The 22,328-nt window shown below is 34.1% G+C and overlaps 1 protein-coding gene across 13 annotated transcripts; it reads right to left on the minus strand.

Moving 5' to 3' along the window:
- Window positions 1-1,768: 1,768 nt before the first annotated feature.
- On the minus strand, window positions 1,769-18,548 carry LOC108209991 (transposon Ty3-I Gag-Pol polyprotein). 13 transcript variants are annotated; one of them, XR_010289233.1, is made up of 15 exons: window positions 17,236-18,413; window positions 16,281-16,425; window positions 15,771-15,959; window positions 14,890-15,675; window positions 14,386-14,574; window positions 13,985-14,167; window positions 13,541-13,672; window positions 13,228-13,362; window positions 12,984-13,088; window positions 12,352-12,529; window positions 11,378-11,737; window positions 10,646-10,756; window positions 10,485-10,545; window positions 10,188-10,268; window positions 1,769-2,137 (listed from the first exon to the last, which is right to left on the minus strand). XR_010289233.1 is itself a non-coding variant. In XM_064088236.1 (15 exons), the coding sequence occupies exons 2-14, from the start codon at window positions 17,255-17,257 to the stop codon at window positions 10,501-10,503; spliced, it is 2,562 nt and encodes an 853-aa protein (XP_063944306.1). In that variant the 5' UTR covers window positions 17,258-17,294; window positions 18,443-18,548; the 3' UTR covers window positions 9,983-10,268; window positions 10,485-10,500. The 13 variants fall into 13 exon arrangements, 11 of the variants coding, with proteins under 11 accessions (XP_063944312.1, XP_063944311.1, XP_063944308.1 ...); XR_010289234.1 differs by lacking the exon at window positions 1,769-2,137 and adding an exon at window positions 9,882-9,969; XM_064088236.1 differs by lacking the exon at window positions 1,769-2,137 and adding an exon at window positions 18,443-18,548 and having other exon boundaries at window positions 9,983-10,268; window positions 16,281-16,407; window positions 17,236-17,294.
- Window positions 18,549-22,328: the final 3,780 nt, after the last annotated feature.

Here is a 22,328-nt window from a genome sequence, read left to right on the forward strand (position 1 = left end):
GATGATCGCCAATATAATCCAAAGGCTTTTGTATAGACATGGTGAGTGCACAGGGCGGCCTGATGGTTGATATTATGATATATCAATAATTTCATTTTCATTATAATTTATAATTAGGGCGGTCAACCTGTACTGTGTATGTTTGTATTTCATGTCGCGGTGTCATTTTACGGTACGTTCGAGTCAAGAACAAAGAATGCTGCTGTGAAGTGTGGGTTGTAGATAATGATAAAGATATTTTGAGAATGGGGGAATGATAATAGGAAGGGTCAATATTGCGCAAGTAGTTTACGCAAAGAATATGCGATTCTCATCAAGTGCATTCTATATTTACAACTGATACCAAATTATATGCGTACTGATACCATGCTAGCTAGCTAGCTCGTATATGTATATACTAAAACCTATCAATGTTTAAACTCTGAGGTAGTAAAGTTTAAGATGTTAAAAAGTTCTGAAACTTTAGATGAATGAGCTGACCACAGGAAATATGTGATGATAAATTTATGGGGGCTCTCTACATTCTCAGAACTTAGATGCTCATCTCCAATACAAAGTACTTGGTAGACTGTTATAATGTTATTTTTAAGTGGTATACCTGATCGTAGGCTGTTCAGAACTGATCCCAGCGGAAATGAGCTTATGAGTGCATAGTTGCCTAATGTACGTGATATTATTGATTTGGACCCAGACCTAAGATAAAATGATACTCCCTCTGTCCCTCTCATTTGTTTACGGTTACTATTTTGGAATGTCCCTCTCATTTTTTTACATTACCATAAATAGTAAGTTTTTCTCATCATTACACCCACTATCTTCCCCCACTATCTCATATTTAACAATAAAAACTACTATTACACCCACTACTTTCCTCCACTATCTCAAATCTATTATTAAATATTGATATTGATAGGTCCCACCCCTTTACCCACTTTTCATCTAACTTTACTCATTTTTCATACATTGTCTTGGTCTCCGTGTCCCCCTCCAATGTAAACAATTGAGGGGGACGGAGGGAGTAATACAGTTATCTATTATATATGCGAGATTTGACTAGCTAGTATATTTGATACAGTATAAATTCATCTACAATGACAAGTCTATATCAAAATTGCTAATATTTTTGAACTGTTATGAGCAATCTTGAGTAAAAAAGAAAACATAAACGTACGGGCCTCACAAAAACTTAGAGAAAAAACTAAAAGCTTCGTCACCATGTTTTGTTTTCGAATTAAAATGTTCTGATTTCTCAAAATACACTTTCACTAATAAGCATTGGATGAAGCTTTTCAACATCCGAGGAGCCAGCTTCACAAAACGCGTTGATAAACAAAATTATCATATGATTCTTTAGCTTTAAGAATGAATCTTTTGGAATATATTAGAATAGTGTATAAAAAGATGTACGAACCAACTTCATTCGAGTGTACACGTATTTAAGTATTCAGCTACGCATACTCGGCCGCACGTACACACATTAATGCGTTCATTGTTATCTTATCTGTTTGGTCTAGCTTCATGATTCCAGTTAACCTACTTTCAACTGCACTCAGAATATGTCTAGTGCTTCAGCTAATCACCAGCTGTTTTAGATATAGACAAATGGATAAACATCTGTAACTTAGTTTAGTTCTTCACCACTAAATCTTTCTCTCAAACAAACTCAGATATATTGTTCACGAACAGTACTGTGAACATGTGACATGTTTATTTACTAGTTGAACTGTGTTGTTGAGAAATTAAAAAACCAACGAACCAGCTAGCTGAGTACTTTAATTTCTATCTGTAAAAGAATAATTCAAAAACTCAAACTATATTAGTCACTTGTGCAGTTTATTTTAGCGCATGGACACAATCGAATGTTAGTATCGTGTATGAGCAGTATACATGCATCCAATCGAAAAAAACTCGAATAAATTATCAGTTTTTAATTGGATGACAAAGTATCTCCTCTATTCGCATAAGAAATCAACAATATTGTTGATAATATGTTGTGATATTGGTATGTCACAATCCGAATTCCTGTTTTATATGATGCACGAGGAAAAGTACGTGGTATATATGTGGTCCAGTTTGCAGCAGAGAGCGTTATTGAAAGGTGACTGTATGCATGCATGGTCTCGCGAGTCGCGCCACCCTGTAACGAAAGAAAAATCAGCTCTCAGTCTTACATGTAATATATCATACATGTTTCATCCTCATCAGTTCTGTTTACAACTTTTGCCAGGATAGGCCACAGTCGAGATGTGAAGAATATATTAATCAGACCCAGCTATTCGAAAAACAAAGTACACCTCATCAGCTATGACATGCATATATGCATTCTGCAGTCCACATTCTCATTCTCATGATTCACGTATATTTGGTTGGAGCACGAACATTGATAAAGCAAAGAAGGTGAAAAGGCTGTCAACTGGTTATGTAGTTTACATGCACCTTCCCTGGAATTCCTGGTTCCACGGTGACTATGGTTTTATATAACTACACATATAAAATGACGCAAGTATATTTATACTGCATTTGTATTTTATTACGCACCACAAATGGTTGAATTTCTTATTATATGATCTCACTTCTACAAATGGCATCAGTAGCTAACTGAATGCACATGTAACAGCAGTTTTATTCTATATCAACACTACTAAGAAAACATAAGCCTCAACAATATATAGGCTACTGCCTAGTCATTCTTGTAGTGATGGTGTGGATCCGGACCTCCCGGACTTACTCGACTAGGCCATTCATATTTTCTCTCATCTGTCATCATCTTCTGTCTAAATTGTGCTTCTAATGCTTTTCGAGCAATCTTGATCGGCCTCACAGATCTACCATCATCTCCAGATGAAAGCATTACCAGATATATAATGCACAACAGCATCAACAACCTAGACCTCCTCATCAATAATAATTATTTTAGGCAATAATCTTAAGAATTTGTGATACCATCCATTTAGAGCCAGAAAATCATATATATAGGCGTTCTTGATGTCTTGATGAAGATGTTTCGGTTTTATTAATAAAAAAACTTAGTTGATAACGGTGTAGGTGATTCGAATGGCACCATTATTTTGTCTTATCTTCTATAAGCCCACGGTTTTACTTACCTCGTCATTTCTAAGTAAGAAGCTAGCCAATCTTATTAGCCAATATTTCAAGAGGATGATGTGTCCATAAAACTTTTGTCATGGAAAACATGAAGCAGAGCTGTAAAAACGGAATGACTCGTGGGATATAAATTAACTTTTAGTTATCACATAAGCAAGACAATAAGACATCGACGCTTGCGGACAAGGACGACATTATTTAATCTTAAGTAAGAAGCGAGGTCTTGTCACATAGGTAATTATAAGAGAAGCGATAAGTCGACTAGGAATAATTTATGTAGCCTCGCTGATGCAAAGATGAAAAGGTATTGGTTAGGCTGCTAGTTGCCAATTCAGCAGTTATCCAAATTTGAAGTGAACGTTACCTTAGAATGGATAAGATAAGCCAGGCATATCAACAAGGGCAACTAGCCAACTAGTATGCACATATGTATATCACTCGTGATTTAAATCCAGGGTCAATACCGGACACGATCTCGAAACTCGACACATAACGACACGACAATAACAAAGCCAGAGTTAAGGTTTTCAAATTCCCATCAATCCGGTTTCCATCCACTATTGATCCCACCATGTTGGGCTGCGATCAGTTTAAAGCAGAACAGATTGCGTTTCTGCAGTAAATGAGTCTCTATTATTATTTTATTGGAAGGTTTCATTTATAATTGTAGTCTGCATTATTGAAGGTGAATTCATCGACAGCAGAGCTGGGTGAATTTGTGGTTTTTGGGCTTGTTGGGAACTTGGGATGGACATTCTCCCCTGTCAGATCCTAGTCTCATTCAGGTTAGGGAAATGAGTTTTTTTTAGTATGGAGTATTCAGGAATAGGAGTTTGGGTTTAGTCCCGACCGTTTTTGTACAGTGCCCTGTTTGAAATATAGGTCATTTGATACGTACTTCAAAGTCATTTCATTTTATAATACAATATATAATATTAATTATAATTTAGTAAAAATTAATTAAAATAATAATTTAAGTTAAGCGGTCAAAATAGTTAAAAACGTGCGTAAAAAAGTTAAGCGACTTATATTTTAAAACAGAGGGAGTATGATATAAATCTATATTTATATTATATAAAATATTAATGTTAAACATATAATATTTGTATATATTTACAAATTTAAATGATTCCTTTCATTTTATTGTTTAAATGATTCCTTTCATTTATTGATTAATTTTATAATATTATAATGTAACTTTTTTTGCCAGAAATTATAATATAAATTAATTATAAAAAAATAGTTTTATCTTTGTTATTATAATATTATATAAAATAGGATATACATTATTTATTCTTAATAAAAAAAATTAGTTAAAAAAATTTAATTATATTACTTTTAAAAAAATTCAACAGTGTTATAATAAATATACCAAGTTCTTCACAGAACTTTTATAAGTAATATTTTTCTACACATGCCAGCTATTTTTCTTCAATTGTTGACACCGGAAGCAATGGAAACAAGTAGATCAGGGTTTAATACTCGCCACTCTAGGGAATCCACCCTATAGATAAGAGCAAACTCGCCACCCAAAGGAACCCAACCCCAGGGATAAGAGTATAAAGATCAATATTCTTTTAACAAAAGAAATATTTAATTTTTGTATTTTCAATTTCAGCTTATAGGTACATAGTTGTGATAGTCTTTATATAGACTTGGCCAGAAACATCCCTTCTGCCATAGGTAGGTGCAATGAACATGAGATTAATGCTAATCTTTTGATATTCTTTGACTTGGACTACTAAAAGATATAACTGATGTCATTCCTAGGGACTTGCTAATACATGAACTAGCCTAGTAAATGATATGAATACCAGAAAATAATCTCAATGCAAATACTTTAACTCAGAATGTACCCTGCTGGACAGCTTGACCACCTCTGACTAAAAATGAGATAACTTCTTGTAGAAAATGTATTTCTTTGATCCGTAAAATTTGTTGAAAACTAGACTCCAATACCTTTCCAATGATATATCACACTGCACCCAGAACGTCCTAGATAAAATCAGTTTATTCTTCGAAGTTGACTCAAAATATCCTCAGAATTCTGAATTTTCTGCGTCATTCTCCCCGGGTTGAAAAGGACTCGTCCTCGAGTCTTTATTGCCGTCATTATCTATGTAAGGTGAGAGATCGGACACATTAAATGTAGCAGACACACCATAGTTACCAGGCAGTTCAATCTTGTAAGCATTTTCACCAATTCTTTGAAGTACTTTAAATGGGCCATCAGCTCTAGGACTTAACTTTCCGGATCTTCCTCTAGGGAAGCGTTCTTTACGCAGATGAATCCATACCAGATCACCCTCTTTGAAGACAGCTGGTTTTCTGTACTTGTCTGCTTGCTTCTTATACTTCTCATTTTGCTTCGCTATTTTTAATCTGACATGCTCATGTAGCTTCTTGATGTGATCAGCTCTATCAGCTGCATCTCCACTGAAATGACTAGTAGCTGGTAGCGGAGCTAGGTCCAATGGACTAGAAGGATTCTGACCATAAACAACCTCAAAAGGACTTTTTCCCGTTGTCTGGCTTATCGACCGATTGTATGCAAACTCGGATTGGGCTAACGTCAGATCCCATTGGCGTGGATTGTTACCAACTAAACTCCTCAATAGATTTCCGAGACTCCTATTAACAACTTCAGTTTGTCCATCCGTTTGTGGATGATGGGACGAACTAAATTGCAGATGAGTCCCCAGCTTCTTCCATAATGTACGCCAAAAGTGACCCGTAAACTTTGTGTCACGATCTGAAGTTATTGTCTTTGGAACACCATGGAGTTTCACAATCTCTCTGAAATATAAGTCAGCCACATGAGAAGCATCTAATGTTTTAGAACATGGCACAAAGTGAGCCATTTTTGAAAATCGATCAACTACTACCATTATAGAATCTTTGCTTCGTTGAGTTCTTGGTAACCCAACCACAAAATCTAAACTCACATCTTCCCAAGGTGCAAGAGGAACCGGAAGTGGGGTGTATAATCCTGTATTTTGTGAACGACTCTTTGCAATGCGGCAAACTCGACATCCTTCTACATGGCGTTTTACATCACGTTCCATCCTTGGCCAATAAAAATTTTCTTGGACAAGAGCAAGGGTTTTGTCTCTGCCAAAATGCCCAGCAAGTCCTCCTTCATGAGCTTCAAAGATTATAGCTTTCCTCAAAGAACAAGCGGGAATGCAAAGACGATTATTTTTGAAAAGAAAACCATCTTGAATAACAAAGTCACGAATTGGCCTATTGGAAGAATGTTCCCAAATCTGACCAAAACAAGGATCATCTTTGTACAGCTCCTTTAGAATATCAAATCCCAGCACCTTTACTTGCATAGTGGACATCAATGATCTTCTTCGACTTAAAGCATCAGCTACTTTGTTCAGAGCACCAGATTTATGCTTGATAGAAAAGGTAAATGATTGAAGAAATTCCACCCATTTGGCATGTCGAGCACTTAACTTCTGCTGAGAGTTGATATACTTCAGCGCCTCATGATCAGAGAAGAGAATGAACTCCTTATGTAAAAGATAATGTTGCCAATGGTCCAATGCTCGAACAATAGCATAGAACTCTTTATCATAAGTTGAATAATTTTTACGACCATCGTTCAATTTTTCACTGAAGTAGGCAATAGGTTGTCCTTCTTGGCTAAGAACAGCACCAATTCCCACATTTGAGGCATCACAATCAACTTCAAATACTTTATTAAAATCTGGTAGTGCGAGAATAGGAGCTTCAGATACCTTTTTCTTTAGGAGTTCAAAGCTCTTTTGTGCTTCTTCTGTCCAATGAAAGCTCCCACCTTTCAAACATTCAGTGATAGGTGCAATAATAGAGCTGAAATTCCTTATGAATCGCCGATAAAAAGATGCTAGGCCATGAAAGCTCCGGATGTCATGAAGAGAGGCTGGTGTAGGCCAGCAAGTTATTGCTTCAACTTTATTGTTATCCATCTTTAATCCATCAGCTGAGACGACGAATCCAAGGAACACAAGGCTTTCTGCAAGGAAGTGGCACTTCTTCAGATTTGCATATAATTTTTGCTCTCTTAGCACCTGAAAAATGGCACGGAGATGTTCCAAATGTTGTTTTTCATCACGACTATAGATCAGAATGTCGTCAAAATAAACTACCACAAATTTTCCGATGAATGGTTTAAATATGTCATTCATGAGTCTCATGAATGTTGAAGGAGCATTAGACATTCCAAAAGGCATAACCATCCATTCATACAACCCATCTCTTGTCTTGAAAGCCGTCTTCCATTCATCTCCAGGCCTTATACGAATTTGGTGATAACCGCTGCGTAGATCGATTTTGCTGTGCACTTTAGAGCCTGAAAGTTGGTCAATCAGGTCATTAAAACGCGGAATAGGAAAACGGTATTTGATAGTAATTTTATTGACTGCTCTACTATCAACACACATCCGCCATGAACCGTCTTTCTTGGGTACAAGGAGTGCAGGGACTGCACAAGGACTCTTACTTTCTTTAACCATTCCTTTATTCAAGAGATCATCAACTTGCCTCTGTAATTCTTCATGTTGTTGTGGACTCATTCTATAGGCTGCTTTGTAAGGCAATGAGGTAAAAGTTGATAAACAATGTTTGGTGCAATTCTCTATTGGTAGTAAGTATAAAGATGAAGTATTATGTGATGTTGTTCCTATGGATGCATGTCATTTACTTCTTGGTAGACCTTGGCAGTATGATAGAAGGACTCACCATGATGGTTATAAAAATACCTATACTTTTGTTAAAGATGGTGTTAAGGTTATTTTGGGCCCTTCAAAAATGAACAACATTCCTAAACCTTGTAAAGGGGAAGGAAATTGACACCGGAAGCAATGGAAACAAGTAGATCAGGGTTTAATACTCGCCACTCTAAGGAATCCACCCTAGAGATAACAGCAAACTCGCCACCCAAAGGAACCCAACCCCAGGGATAAGAGTATAAAGATCAATATTTTTTTAACAAAAGAAATATTTAATTTTTGTATTTTCAATTTCAGCTTCACCATCAGTATATGTAGCTTCTGTGTCCGACTGATCGAACAGGGATTTTTTTGGAGCAGACCCAACAACATCAAATTTAAGGTAACCTGCAAATTCATGGTGTTCGGAAGTATTCGACTTCTGTATTCGAAGGAATTCACCTTCTAATTCCGTCACATAATTTTTAACCAACCCAATATCTCTCTGGTTCAGATCAGCGTCAATCTCCTCCCAAGATTTACCACTACGTGCCAATTCAAGTTTCATGATCCGGTTATCCTTTTCTACCTGATCATCAATAGCTCGTTGCCAGAGATGCTTAGAGCTGATCCGACATTCTTGAAGCTGCCGCTGTAGCTCTGCATTGCTAGCCTCAAGCAAAGAAATCTTCTGCTTTAAAATCAGAAGTTCCTCGAACGGCCTACCAGATTCTCCATGAATGTAAAGCAACTCAGCCTGCAATTGCTCAATTTGGTTCCGCATTCTTTGCATCTGTGCTGCAACTGGATCGCGGTTGACAATTGCTTTGTTTTGGATGTTACGAGCTCGATTTGCATACTTTAAATTATTCAATGTCTCCTCTGCATTTGTATCTGCAGGGCTTACACAAGCTATCATGACTGTTTTGCTGTTTCCTCCCTGATCTTCATAAGTAATCTTTGGTAATTATGAAGATCAGGGAGAATCTTTGGTAATTCGAAGGAGTTTGAATAGTATGCAAGCTCAAGAAGATTCTTGGCTTCGTAGTAACATATTCCATACAAAATGCACTTCACAAGGAAAGGTGTGCAATGTCATCATAGATGGAGGAAGCTGTGAGAATGTGGTGTCCAACGACATGGTTCAAAAATTAAATTTGAAGACGGAGAAGCATCCACGTCCTTATAAGCTATCATGGTTTCGCAAAGGCAATGAGGACTCTCTTGGAGGAAACAACAAAACAGTCATGATAGCTTGTGTAAGCCCTGCACATACAAATGCAGAGGAGACATTGAATAATTTAAAGTATGCAAATCGAGCTCGTAACATCCAAAACAAAGCAATTGTCAACCGCGATCCAGTTGCAGCACAGATGCAAAGAATGCGGAACCAAATTGAGCAATTGCAGGCTGAGTTGCTTTACATTCATGGAGAATCTGGTAGGCCGTTCGAGGAACTTCTGATTTTAAAGCAGAAGATTTCTTTGCTTGAGGCTAGCAATGCAGAGCTACAGCGGCAGCTTCAAGAATGTCGGATCAGCTCTAAGCATCTCTGGCAACGAGCTATTGATGATCAGGTAGAAAAGGATAACCGGATCATGAAACTTGAATTGGCACGTAGTGGTAAATCTTGGGAGGAGATTGACGCTGATCTGAACCAGAGAGATATTGGGTTGGTTAAAAATTATGTGACGGAATTAGAAGGTGAATTCCTTCGAATACAGAAGTCGAATACTTCCGAACACCATGAATTTGCAGGTTACCTTAAATTTGATGTTGTTGGGTCTGCTCCAAAAAAATCCCTGTTCGATCAGTCGGACACAGAAGCTACATATACTGATGGTGAAGCTGAAATTGAAAATACAAAAATTAAATATTTCTTTTGTTAAAAGAATATTGATCTTTATACTCTTATCCCTGGGGTTGGGTTCCTTTGGGTGGCGAGTTTGCTCTTATCTCTAGGGTGGATTCCTTAGAGTGGCGAGTATTAAACCCTGATCTACTTGTTTCCATTGCTTCCGGTGTCAATTGTGCATGATAAATTAGGCGATAGCAGTTGCTTTTTTGAAAATGGGCCATAAGTAAGTGTAGGAGTCTTGGAGAACATCCCAGAATTTTATATCTGGAGCAATACAGGTTCTTGCCGAAATACACATGAGTACATGACCTGTTTTAATTACTCGAATCGGCGAGGTCCATTTTATATATATATACGGGAATGAAAAAAGAACTATAGCAGTTTAACAATCAATCTATTCCAGCAATTTACATAACAAAGCACACTGATATATTTTTAGCTATACTTGCACAAAACAGACATTCAAGCACGGATGGGCATAGCTGTGCAAATATTGACCAGAACGCACTACTCATCCCTGCGCTTACCTATAAACCAGGACCGACGAATTAGCAGAAGTTGGCGACAAGTGCTAGAATTTAAGGGGATGGGCATCTCAACTTTCTTGCCTGCCATGTTGACAAGTGTTTGAATATGAAGGCAGAAAATGTAAGAGATAGATAATCTAAAACGAACAAATAACATCATATCATTAATAAGAGGTGTTGGAAAGAAATCAAGAATTCGTAATGAAATGCAAATAAGCAAACACAAAACAGTTTCACATTCTATTGTTTTATGTGCATGTATGATTTGATTAAGAGGGTAAGCGAAGAAGCTGATACCTTCTAAATGTAACGCTTACTTGGACAACCACAAGGCACCAAATTTCTCGATCATGTGAAAGTATATATGAGTAAAGGATATACAGATATAATTTTGTGACAAATTCAGTAAGGAAATGAACAGAAATAATGATCACAATGGGTGAAATCATATAGGATATCTTTTCCTCGTAGATAGAGTGGTTCAGCATCAGCAGTTTATTGTTGTTCACAACAGCCCTCACAAGAATTTCCTTTGCTTCCTCATGTTTCTTTTTCAGCATATCGACCAACTACAAAAAAATATTTAATAAAAATAAAAATAACAAAAATGCTACTACTACTACTACTACTAATAATAATAATAATAATAATAATAATAATAATAATAATAATAACAATAATAATTTTATCTATTATGGAATTTTCATAAATAATTTTTGAAATAAACCAACCTTATGTCGAGTTTTAAATTAATGTAAGCAGTCAAAGCTAAACCTGTACAGTGTCCAAGGTTTTCTTAGCTTAAAACAAAATCTATAAAAATTGTATTTGAAATCAATACTAACTTCAAAAGAGTTATAAGAAGCCTAATTTCTTCCCTCTGGCCTATACTGCACTGCTATGTGAGCATGAATTGGATTATATAAGTATATAATTTCATAATTAATACTATATATTATATAGAACTCCTACCAAATCTTTGCAACCTATACTAGCAACATTTGTCTGGCATTTTTAGAGGGCGACTTGTCCTGTTAGTATGAGGCTGTAAGCATTATTCATTGTTTTCGGAAATATCTATCAGTGCAATTATTATAAACAGTTCTGCCTTCGTGCAACTTGGTGAAATATTATACAAATTAAAGGAACAGGAAGTGCCAATTGAAAGGGTAAAGATAATTTTTGCTTACATTCTCAAGCTCCTTTGCACATGCATCAGCATTCTCGACATTAGTGTCACTGTCTATCTGTAAAGGAGTGTCTTCTTCTTTCATGTCTACTTTCTGAGTAAAATGTTTACATGAACTCTTAAAGTTATTAAGAACCTTCCCTGTGTAATTATCAGGCAAGTTCTCCTTATCAACCAATTTTTCCGACAACTCTCTGAAATTCCTGCATAGAGAAGTTAAATTAAAATAGAGCAGAAAGATCCAAAAATGTAAGTTGTCTAAATGAAAAAAACAAATGATAATGTACTGGATCCTGCTTCCTCCAGGTGATAGAAATAGACGTTTTGGTGGCTTTAACATAATCAGATTTGTGCCGGACTCCTGCATGTTAGGATAAATCTGAGTATCAGAGTCAGTGTTCTAAACATCGGCCGATTAACTAATTAATCGGTAATCGGATGGATTACGAAACGATTTGCAAAAATTGGGTCAACAATTGGTTGATATAAAAATCAGCCAAAAATTGGTCAAATCGGTACTTAATCGGTGATTGATTGGTCAAAAATCAGATTAATAGGTCAAAAATCGGCCAGAATGTTAAAATTTGTTAAAATTTTGGGGAAAATTTTAAATTTTAAAAATAAATATATACACATATATATTTATTATATTATAAATAACATTAAACTAATTCCGATTAATGATCCAGTTAATTGTTCCGGTTAATCACCGATTTTATGATTACTCGCTAATCGGTGCCTCCACCGATTAGTTCCGATTCCCGCTTTTTACAACCTTGATCAGAGTCATTTATTAATTAGAAACTGAAAATTTAATATTTCACTAGCCCCTGTTCAGTATTTATTTAACAGCATTCTTTTTTGCTGCTGTCTTGCCGAAGGACTTTTTGCCAGATTTTGTCTTCGTTCAGATTTTTCTCAGTTTTTACATTTGATTGGGAATCTGGAGGATGGGGACAGATGTAATGCAGGTACCTCAATATTTTTCCTCTTTAGAGTTGGGCTTAACGTTGCTTGTTCCCTTATTTCTGCATGATGCGCCATTCTGGGCTCTGCGTTTTCTTTCAAATCCGCACCTTGTCTTAAGTTGGTCACCAGTTTAGTATTCTTCTGCAGTGTTGATTTTGATGGAGGATGAATTGTTTGACTCTTCCTGTTTTAGTAAAATTTGTCAATACAAAGACCAACTACATATATTCACCTGTAACCACAATTTACAAAATTTTCAAATCGCCTCATATTATTTAGGTTAAAAAGAGTTGATGACCTAATATTATCTTTGAGGTGAGACTTTTAGTTATCAGAAGAGTTGATCTTATTCTGGGTAGATTTCATGCCTGAAACAATTATATAGAGTACTGATTTCTATAACAGATCCTTAAATCCACAAAAAGAGTCTCCCCCAAAATTTATACTTAGGTCAGGTGGGAAAAAGTTCCCACAAAGCTATACAGACGACCAGGTGAGATGGCCATGTGGGACTTTCTCCAATTTTAGTTTTGAATGGCGAATAGATAAGTTGATGATAACTAACCGTCAAAAGAACATGAAAGAGAGAAAAGCATGTATAGATAATTTACCTCTGGGTACTGAAGTAGATAACTTACCTGAGGGTACTAAAGTATTTCATATTGTTTTTACTTCCATCCTTAACATGTAGCATTGATGTACCAGTTAAAGTTCTGTCAGTGTTATCAGAATAGCATTCTCCACTGTGGTTAATACCATGAAAACCAGTTTGAAAAGTTATTCATAATACAAGTATTTTTTTTCTAATGCAATAATTTGGTTGAGCAGTCAGAGGAAAAGGATTGGACTGGATTGTGCAAAATACAGTGTACAAATCCTAACCTGTTATTAGTCAGCCCTTTAAAACTCCCTTCAGTTCTTGTATGAACCGAGTCATCTTCAATTTGCTCTCTTGGAACTGCTTTTAAAGGACAATCTGACTTTCCCCTACTTTCTGTACCTTTGCCATGAGGTTCCCTGTTAAAAAAAATTATTGGTTGCTTTGTCAACCATAACTGCTTATTCTGCTTTTACATCAACAGTATGCCTCACCTTCCACTGGAAATTCTTCCAGTTTAATTATTGGATGGCTTTAATAAATAATCAACTAATTTAACTGTAATTAAAGAGATAGAGCCAGGAATAGATACATCACCTGAAAGTATTGAGGTCCTTTACGCTGTTTTCACTTCCCTTCAAAACAAGTCCACCTTTGGCTACATCCATATCAAGAAGCCTTGATGTACTAGTCAAAAATCTCTTTGTGTCATAAGAATTGGGCCTTCCCCTGTGTAAATGGCGTCCAAACCATTTAAGAGCACCTTTACACAGTACTCGTTATTTATCCAGTAAGGAGTAAACTGGCTGTAATGTAATGTAAAAGACACAGTGTAAAGCCTGACCTAATACTATTCTGACTTCTTACGTACATTGAGTCACCTTTAGTTTGCTCTGTACAAAGTGACATTGGTTTTGGAAGAGCAAAAAATTTGCTCTCACTTTGTACATTTTTATCGTCACGTTTCCTGGTAAAATTTATACTAGTTGTTCATATCACTTATAACCAGTTTTTTTACTTCCCATAGATAGCATTGCTTACCTTTCATCTGCAGTACATGGTTGCGAAGTAGTGATCCTTTTGCTACCATCAGCTCCGACCTTAACCTGGGATGATGAGTCCTGCTGCAGATGAGATTGCGTGTCATGTAAACCATCGAAACATTCTGAGCTGATGTTGTGTAAACTTGCTTTATCTGGCATTGCTTTATCACCCATGGTTGCACTGCGTAGAGAATAAAAAAAAATTATATGCATAGAAATTTTAAGTTTACAATTATAATCGTCAACTGTGCCTAACAGAAGAGCATTTTGCAATCACCCCACTATAAATCTATGATGGGCAACTTTTGTGCCTAAACAATAGTGTGTGTGTGTGTGTGCGCACGCGCCATTTTGACAATTGTTAATTTGTTTAACCTCAGGCTCTGCAGTATATCTCACCCTTTATTTGCACAACTTAGTTGCACTGTCTCGGTCCCTTTTCTATCAAAGGTTGCAATTTTTGTCCCACATAATGTTGAGTGCTGCAGTTGTGACTTTGCTTCATCTAATTCCCTGAAATACTTTGACCTGAAAATTTCTGTTGCACTTTTGGCTTCTAACATTTCCCTACCACCTCCCGTGGTTTCACTGCATCAACAGGCCCATATAGTTTCAAGGCATTAATCTATTATATGAACAAAATTGACAACCACCACAAAAGAAAAAATGGGACGTCAGGTTTTTATCTTTAAGTGTCCGAAACAATAGTCACAATTTCAGGACATATCAGCCTGGCTTATAATTTCCACAAAACAGTTACCGACACAGATCAAAGAGTCCATTCTCTGCTTAAAGAAATATTGTGTCTTGGGATCAAAGTAGTTTACATTCTTGGTCAACCAACTAAAACGGTCAATACTCTTGCATAATTGCTCCATTGTGCAAGGCATCTGGTTATCTAACCTGTTTGATCGTGTAACAAGCTCCAAAGTCATATCCATGGTGTCCACATCAGCCTCTTTTTCGAGGAGCACTTGCTTTGATGCACTTGTGGAAGTTTGTTCATACTGTGAATCATCTTGACCTGGTTCACCATTATATTTGTCTTCTACTCGGACAGAATTATTACCTGAAAACTGGGTATTTACACCGTCGTTGCTCTGTGAGCCTGCCAAATCTACTGCCAATTTACCTATCTGAGAATCCCCACAATCGATGCCAATATCAGTTTTGTCATGACACAGACTTTGCTCTCTGCCAGAGTTTGTCCTTTCCTTCCCAGCCAAACAACCAAATTCGTCTTGTGAACTACTACCAGTCTGGTAAGTTGAAGAATTCTCAGATACAAACTGAACAGGTGAATTCCGACACTTATCCTTAGCATATAGTTCTATACAACCAATTCTTTCTTTTGGGCGATTCTCTTGGAATGTTTCTTGTGTGCTGTTGAATTTTTTTTTCTGTGGTGAAGTTGTTGCCCCCACATTAGTAGCTTGAACCTTAGAGAATTCTGAGTTTGAAGGGGTATGCACCTCTACCAAACGTGTTTGCAACTTTTCTTTACTCTGGGAATCAGGTTCTGCACAACATTGGCTATTAAGCTTTGGGGTGGTCTCGCCCTCAGATGCTGCAATAGTTTCGTTAAGGCCTAGACTCCCACTTGGGCTTAAAGAAAGTTTGGCATCTCGGTTTGCATTAGTTTTCTTGGCTTTCTTCATCAAGCTTGGCCCAAAACTTGAATCATCAAACCTAGGTACAGAGGAGAAAACCCAAACCTGGCTGAGAATAGCATCATTGAAGACTCATTACAGATAGAATATTAACACTTTTCATGGAGCACATACTCATCAAAATCAAACTGGAAGGTCGATCGATTCGATTTTCCCTGAATCTTTTCATCCATGGATACTTCTTTAGACTTCTCAGTAGGTTTTGCAGACTTTTTCACTGGAGAAGAGACATCAAGGTCCGGAATATCTATGCTGAATGATGATATTTTCCCAAAATCATTGTCAAGATTAAAATCCACATCCCTGGAAAATTAAAGGTTTCTTTAGAAATACTGTTAGAGAGTGATAAAGCCACAGATTCCTCTCACTTCCCTAAACATATCACTATAAAAATTGTAAATGAATTACCAGGAAAGAGCTAGAATTCATACACAGAAGAGCATAATATTAAAAAATAGCAAGGATAGCAAATTTGTCAATTAAGTTTTAGGCAGCAGACATGCTAGAAATAATCAAACCAACCAAGACACTTTACTCTTCTTCCCTCTAAATAATATATTTGACTACGAAAAATAACTCTACTGTAAATTTGGAACTTCTACTTAAGAGTTAGAAAGTGCTTACAAATTGTCAAATCCAAAAGCATTTTTATTGCCTTTAGTGACTTTTGAAAGAGCAAAATCCATTGGATCATCTTCTGTCACCGACATTGATTTCCACGAAGTAAGGAAATCCTTTCCAATACCCATATCTGCTGAAGTACAAAGCACTGACCAATAATTTTACTTCATTAGCTTCACTGTTGGAGATGTATGTATTTTTCATGCTAGTGCTTTGATAAGCAACTTCTGGATAGAGATACTTATTCATACATGGAGATGGTTCAGGTGTGTTCATGTGGACAAAGTATTTTAGTAGCTAAAAGAATTTTATGTTGAATGGAAATATCTGATTCCACATTTCAAATATCTTAAAAGGGTTAAATATCAATCAGGGGACTCATTACAGCCCGATGACTCAAGTTGGTCACTGATTGAAAAAGTGACTCAAATGAGCTACTCATTTAAAAAAATTTATCAGAAATATCACTCTATCGTTAGTCGAAATTCTGAAAGTACTATATATTGAGTTTCGCACATTTTTTATGAATGGTATTGCATCCAAATGAATGGTTTCGAGTTCTGCTATTTTAGCTAATTTTGTTGGATTTTTAAAATTTTATCAACTATTTATCTTTAATTTTTTGATTGTTTTATTTGATTTAAATAAAAATAAATAATTGTTAAAATTTTAAAAATCTAACAATATTAGTTAAAATAGTGGAACTCGGAACCTTTCATTTGGATGTAATATCATTCATAAAAAATGTGCGAAATTTAATATATAATACTTTCAGAATTTCGACTAACGATAAAATGATAGTTTTGATACAGATTTTTAAATGAGCAACTCATTTGAGTCACTTTTTCAGTCAGTGACCAATTTGAGTCATCGGACTGCAATGAGTCACCTGATTGATATTTAACCCTATCTTAAAATGGGACAATAACAAAACCCACTAAAGCTTTTTGATAATTACCTAAAAGTGATGTTTTCTCCATTGCCGGATGAGGAGGAATCTTTCTGCTTTTCTGCCATCTAAAAGAGCACAGTTCCTTATTCACTATTAAAGAATCCAGATTTTTTTTTAAGTGCTAACTATATGTTGTAAAACTGCATGTCAATGATAGAGATTTACAAGTTAATAGCCGGATGGCCACATATACAGACACTACTGACCTAGAATCAAATAGCAGCTACTACTCAGCGTGTATACACAACTACACAAGTCTTTTCTTTTTCAGAAGATTAAGATAGAAATCGAGACATGAAAAGTAAGTTCACTTACATGCCAGGATAAATTATAGTGAAGCCTCAGCTGATAAATAGATTCAAAAATCATTTGCCAAGATTGCAAAGATAACTGGATCCACATACAACCAGTGCACAATAATTTCGATAGGAAATATTTCCAAATTAAGATAAACACGCACAGACACATATATCCTTCAGGCTTTAGCTGCAACAATTCCGCAAGGTAAGGTACCTAGTTATAAGCCTCTCAATACAAAATAGATTAATAATGCCACAACAAAGAGATCCGTTACAGTTTCAACTGTAATTCACTTTTCTCTTATTTCCGCAAAACTTATGACAACATATCAATGTTTTAATAAAGGAATTGCATTTTATGGCAATTTATAGAAAATACATGCCTATATTCAATGAAGCTTACATCAACGAAGTTTCGTAAATGTTCTCTAATTTTTGAACAATGTGTATTAATCTGAACTAGGAGTACTAAAATTGCAAATCAAGTGGATGCAAAAAGGTTCCAGATATTCCTAAAATTCTACCTCAATTTGGAAGATACAGAGGAACGAAAATTGAGTAAATAACAGAACAGATTCAATTCACGTAAAATTAGGGGAAAATCTGAGACTGGTCATAATATGACACACAATGATTACTACATCCCTGTGAGCGCTAATCAAAAACGTCAAGGATAGAGCTTAATTAAAGAACTAAAATGGAGAATCGAAGAGATTAGAGGATATAATATGATATATGATTACAGATTTACTAGCGAGTCACAGTTAAATAAACAGGTATTAACGAAGATCATAACATAGGAAAGTGAAAAGGATGCGCTATAGAAATAGAGAGAGGACGCGCGAGAGACTCCAGAGAGATAAGAGAGATACAGAGGGAGAGAGGGAGAGAGAGAGAGAGAGAGGAGAGAGTACCTTCAAGTGATCTCGAGTTTTGCAACAAGAACTCGTGAAAGAGAATTTGGCGCTTAAATTGATTTAGATGTGGGTCATTTTAGGTATTTTGCGACTGTATCTGCTGCGGTATATATTTTCCAGCGATTTATAATAGTTCTGCTTCCCTGTGAAAATGATAGTAATAAAAAAATTTATATACGAATCTATTATATATCTAATAGACCAACTATGAGTAATTTAAATCGAAATGACTAAAGTACCCTTGCTCATTATACATAATTTAATTCAAAAAGACTAGACTACCCTTACTCACTATTAATATTTACTTTTAATACCAACCTATTTATTAGACATTAATGTCTCTTCATTAATATGCATTAATTACTTTATAATTAAAACTCTAATACATATAAGTATATAACATTTATAGTTATGATTTAATAAATAAATAAATATCCAGTATTATAAAAAACGAGAATAAAAATATCGACGATTAATCGAAATGATTAACATGGTCATTATTTGATTAATTTAATATTATATATGTAAAAATAATATATATAATCATTTTTAAAATTTTAATTTCTCTTCACAAATTTTGTAAATTTCTATATTTTGCATGATTTTCGACCCATTATTCAAATTTCTGACCAATTAGACATCGATTAAACAGATTTTACCAAATCGGATCAAAATCCGTCCGACTATTGATTAATAGGTTAACTCGGCCAATTTTTAGAATGTTTAATTGTTATTATTTAATAAAATTATATACATATGTATTAGAATAACTATAAATAATATATATAACTATATGACAAAACTCTAATTCGGCAAGAATCTCATTTTTCGTATTAAATTTTCAATAATTTTAGGTGAGTGGTAATTTAATTATATAATTTTATATAGTGTACTATATTTTTTGTATTTATATTTTAATAAATATCATAATAGTGAGGATATGTGTACATATATACATCAATATAGAGTGTATTTGGGTAAATCTTATGAAAAGTGACTTCCTTCTTAAAATAAAAAAGTGGACTATTTGTGAGAAGTGAGTCAATACTTATAAGTGATTAAAGTGTTTGAAAAAAAATTGAAGTCCACAAAAAAAATTAGAATTTCAAGTTCCTATGCGTGCTTGTGACTTTTTACACAAACAGGTCAAAAAAAAACATATGCGACTATTTTAGAAAAAAAAAGCCGGAAGCAAGGACAGATATACACATAATATAACTTAAAATACAAATAAATATTAAATTGAAATTAAATTTACAAATAATCTCAATTTAAAAAAGATGAACAACAAAATATGAGATACGTTTCTCAAAAAAAAATATGAGATACATTAATTTAATTCAAAACGACCAATTTACCATTTGCTCATTATACAATATTTATATATATAAAGGTTATTATTGACTTTTAACACTAATGTATTTATTAGACATTAATGTCTAATCATTGTAAATTAATTCGATATGACTAATATACCCTTCTCTTAATACACATATTTTAATATATATAAAAGTTATTATTGACTTTTAATACTAACACATTTATTATACATTAATGTCTAAGCAATGTATTTATTCTACATTAATGTCTAAGCATTTATATACATTAATTATAACATGATCATTATTTGAAATTATTTTAATATTATACATATAAATAATATATATCTAATCATTTTTAAAATTTTAAATTTTCTCCACAAATTTTGTAAATTTTAATATTCTACCTGATTTTTGACTGATTAATCCAATTTTGACCAATCAATCATCGATTTAATCGAATTTTACCAAATCGTATTGAAAATTCGTCTGTTATCGATTATTCGGTTAATCGGCCGATTTTTAGAATATTTAATTATTGTGATTTAATAAAATCATATATATGATTTAATAAAATCATATATATGATTTTTTAACTATACGACAAAGACTCTGATTCGTCAAGAATCTTATTTGTTTTTATCAAATTTTCAATAATTTTAGGTGAATGATAATTTAATTATAGAATAAAATTTTAAATAGTGTATATTTTTTATATTTACATTTTAATAAATATCATCATAGTAAGGATATATGTACATTTAGACATCAAGATAATAAGACTTAAAATACAAGTAAATATAAATTTAAATTATATCTAGGGAAATTCTTGATGGTACCCTCGTAGAAGTGGTTTTTTTCAATGGTACCATCGCATTTTTGACTTCTACCGATGGTACGTTCGTACTTTTAATTTACTCTCTATGGTACACTCGGGTACTTTTTATTTACTCTCTATTGATTACAAACTTAAAACAAATTGTATATTTGAAATCCTTGCGAAAAGTTACATAAAATAGACCCTTAAATCATGTAAAACAGAGTCAAAATGATGGTATTCTTTCTGAGCAGTTTAATGTTCGATCGTAGATGAAGGTATACTCTTTTGTCATAGTCAAAACTCTAAGCTGACGATTGCTGCGCGGCTGCTGACATATTGAGATGTTATATTTCCAATTGTGTTTAAACATCATGTAATATATATCGTAATTGATGATAAAAGAAGCAGTTTGGCTGCTGACATAATGAGATGTTATATTTCCAATTGTGTTTAAACATCATGTAATATATACTGTAGTTGATAAAAGAAGCAGTTTGGCTGCTGACATAATGAGATGTTATATTTCCAATTGTGTTTAAACATCATGTAATATATACCGTAGTTGATGATAAAAAAAGCAGTTTGGCCAAGCATCCCGGTACAGGGGCTAATGACCAGAAGCCTGAAACATCCAATTGTGTTTAAACATCATGTAATATATACCGTAGTTGATGATAAAAGAAGCAATTTGGCCAAGCATCCCGGTACAGGGGCTAATGACCAGAAGCCTGAAACAGTGATTAGCCAGTAACTATTTTTTTTTATTCTATATATCTAAGTATCTGACACATACTTGTAGCAGTAAAATCGAATCTTGATCAATTTAATCCAAAATGACTAAACTATCCTTTACTCAAAATACATTCAGTTTGTTCGACTCGATCATTGGTGTAGATGTCGTATGGCTTTCTATTATTAGATTAACACCTTTGTTTCAAAAAAAGAAGAAAATATTTTTCATTCACAAAATTTGGAACGTACGTCTATAAAAAAAAGATGGGGAAAATAAATTTTTTTAAAATTGATTAGATATATATTATTTATATGTATAATATTAAATTAATTCCAAAATCATGTTATAATTAATGTATATTAATGATTGGACATTAATGTCTAATAAAATACGTTAGTTTTAAAAGTCAATAATGACCTCTCTATATATAAAAATATGTATTTTGATATTGCAGTCAATGGACTGGCTTGATGTATAATGTAGGAATTAAGTATCTATGGGGCTATGTTTGGCTACGAAAGTTAAGCCTTAATGTTTATTTGTTTTTATAAAAATGTATATTTTATAATTTTTTGGATATATCATATATAATTATGATTTAATAATAAATAAATAAATATTTAGTGTTGTAAAAAGCGGGAATCAGAAAATCAACGATTAATCAGAATGATTATTAGGATCATTATTCAGAATTAATTTAATATTATATATGTAAAAATAATATATATATATATATATATACTCCCTCCGTCCCATTTTAACTGCTTTTTTAGAAAGAAGCACACAAACCAATTTTTACATTTATTGAGATGTTTATTTGAATACTTTTACATAGGTACCCCTGATAAAGTCAAACTAAACTACTATTTGTATAGCATGGAAAATATAAGTTACATTAATGAGGGGTAAAATAGAAATTCACCTACCAAATAGTGCATGAAAACAAGAAAAAGTCACATATTTTGGAACAACAATTCATTTCTAAAAAGGCTATTAAAATGGGACAGAGGG

The sequence above is a fragment of the Daucus carota genome, chromosome 2 (genome assembly GCF_001625215.2).
Source record: "Daucus carota subsp. sativus chromosome 2, DH1 v3.0, whole genome shotgun sequence".
Classification (NCBI taxonomy): Eukaryota; Viridiplantae; Streptophyta; class Magnoliopsida; order Apiales; family Apiaceae; genus Daucus; species Daucus carota.

Excerpts from the sequence above, each read along its gene's own strand:
- LOC108209991 (XM_064088233.1), bottom strand. The coding sequence starts at position 17,257 with ATGGAGAAAACATCACTTTTAG. Across the intron at positions 15,676-15,770 it reads TTCCAGTTTGATTTTGATGA|GTTTGATGATTCAAGTTTTG; the intron begins GTATGTGCTCCA and ends CTCTGTACCTAG. Across the intron at positions 13,673-13,984 it reads CCATGTACTGCAGATGAAAG|GGGAAGGCCCAATTCTTATG; the intron begins GTAAGCAATGCT and ends CCATTTACACAG.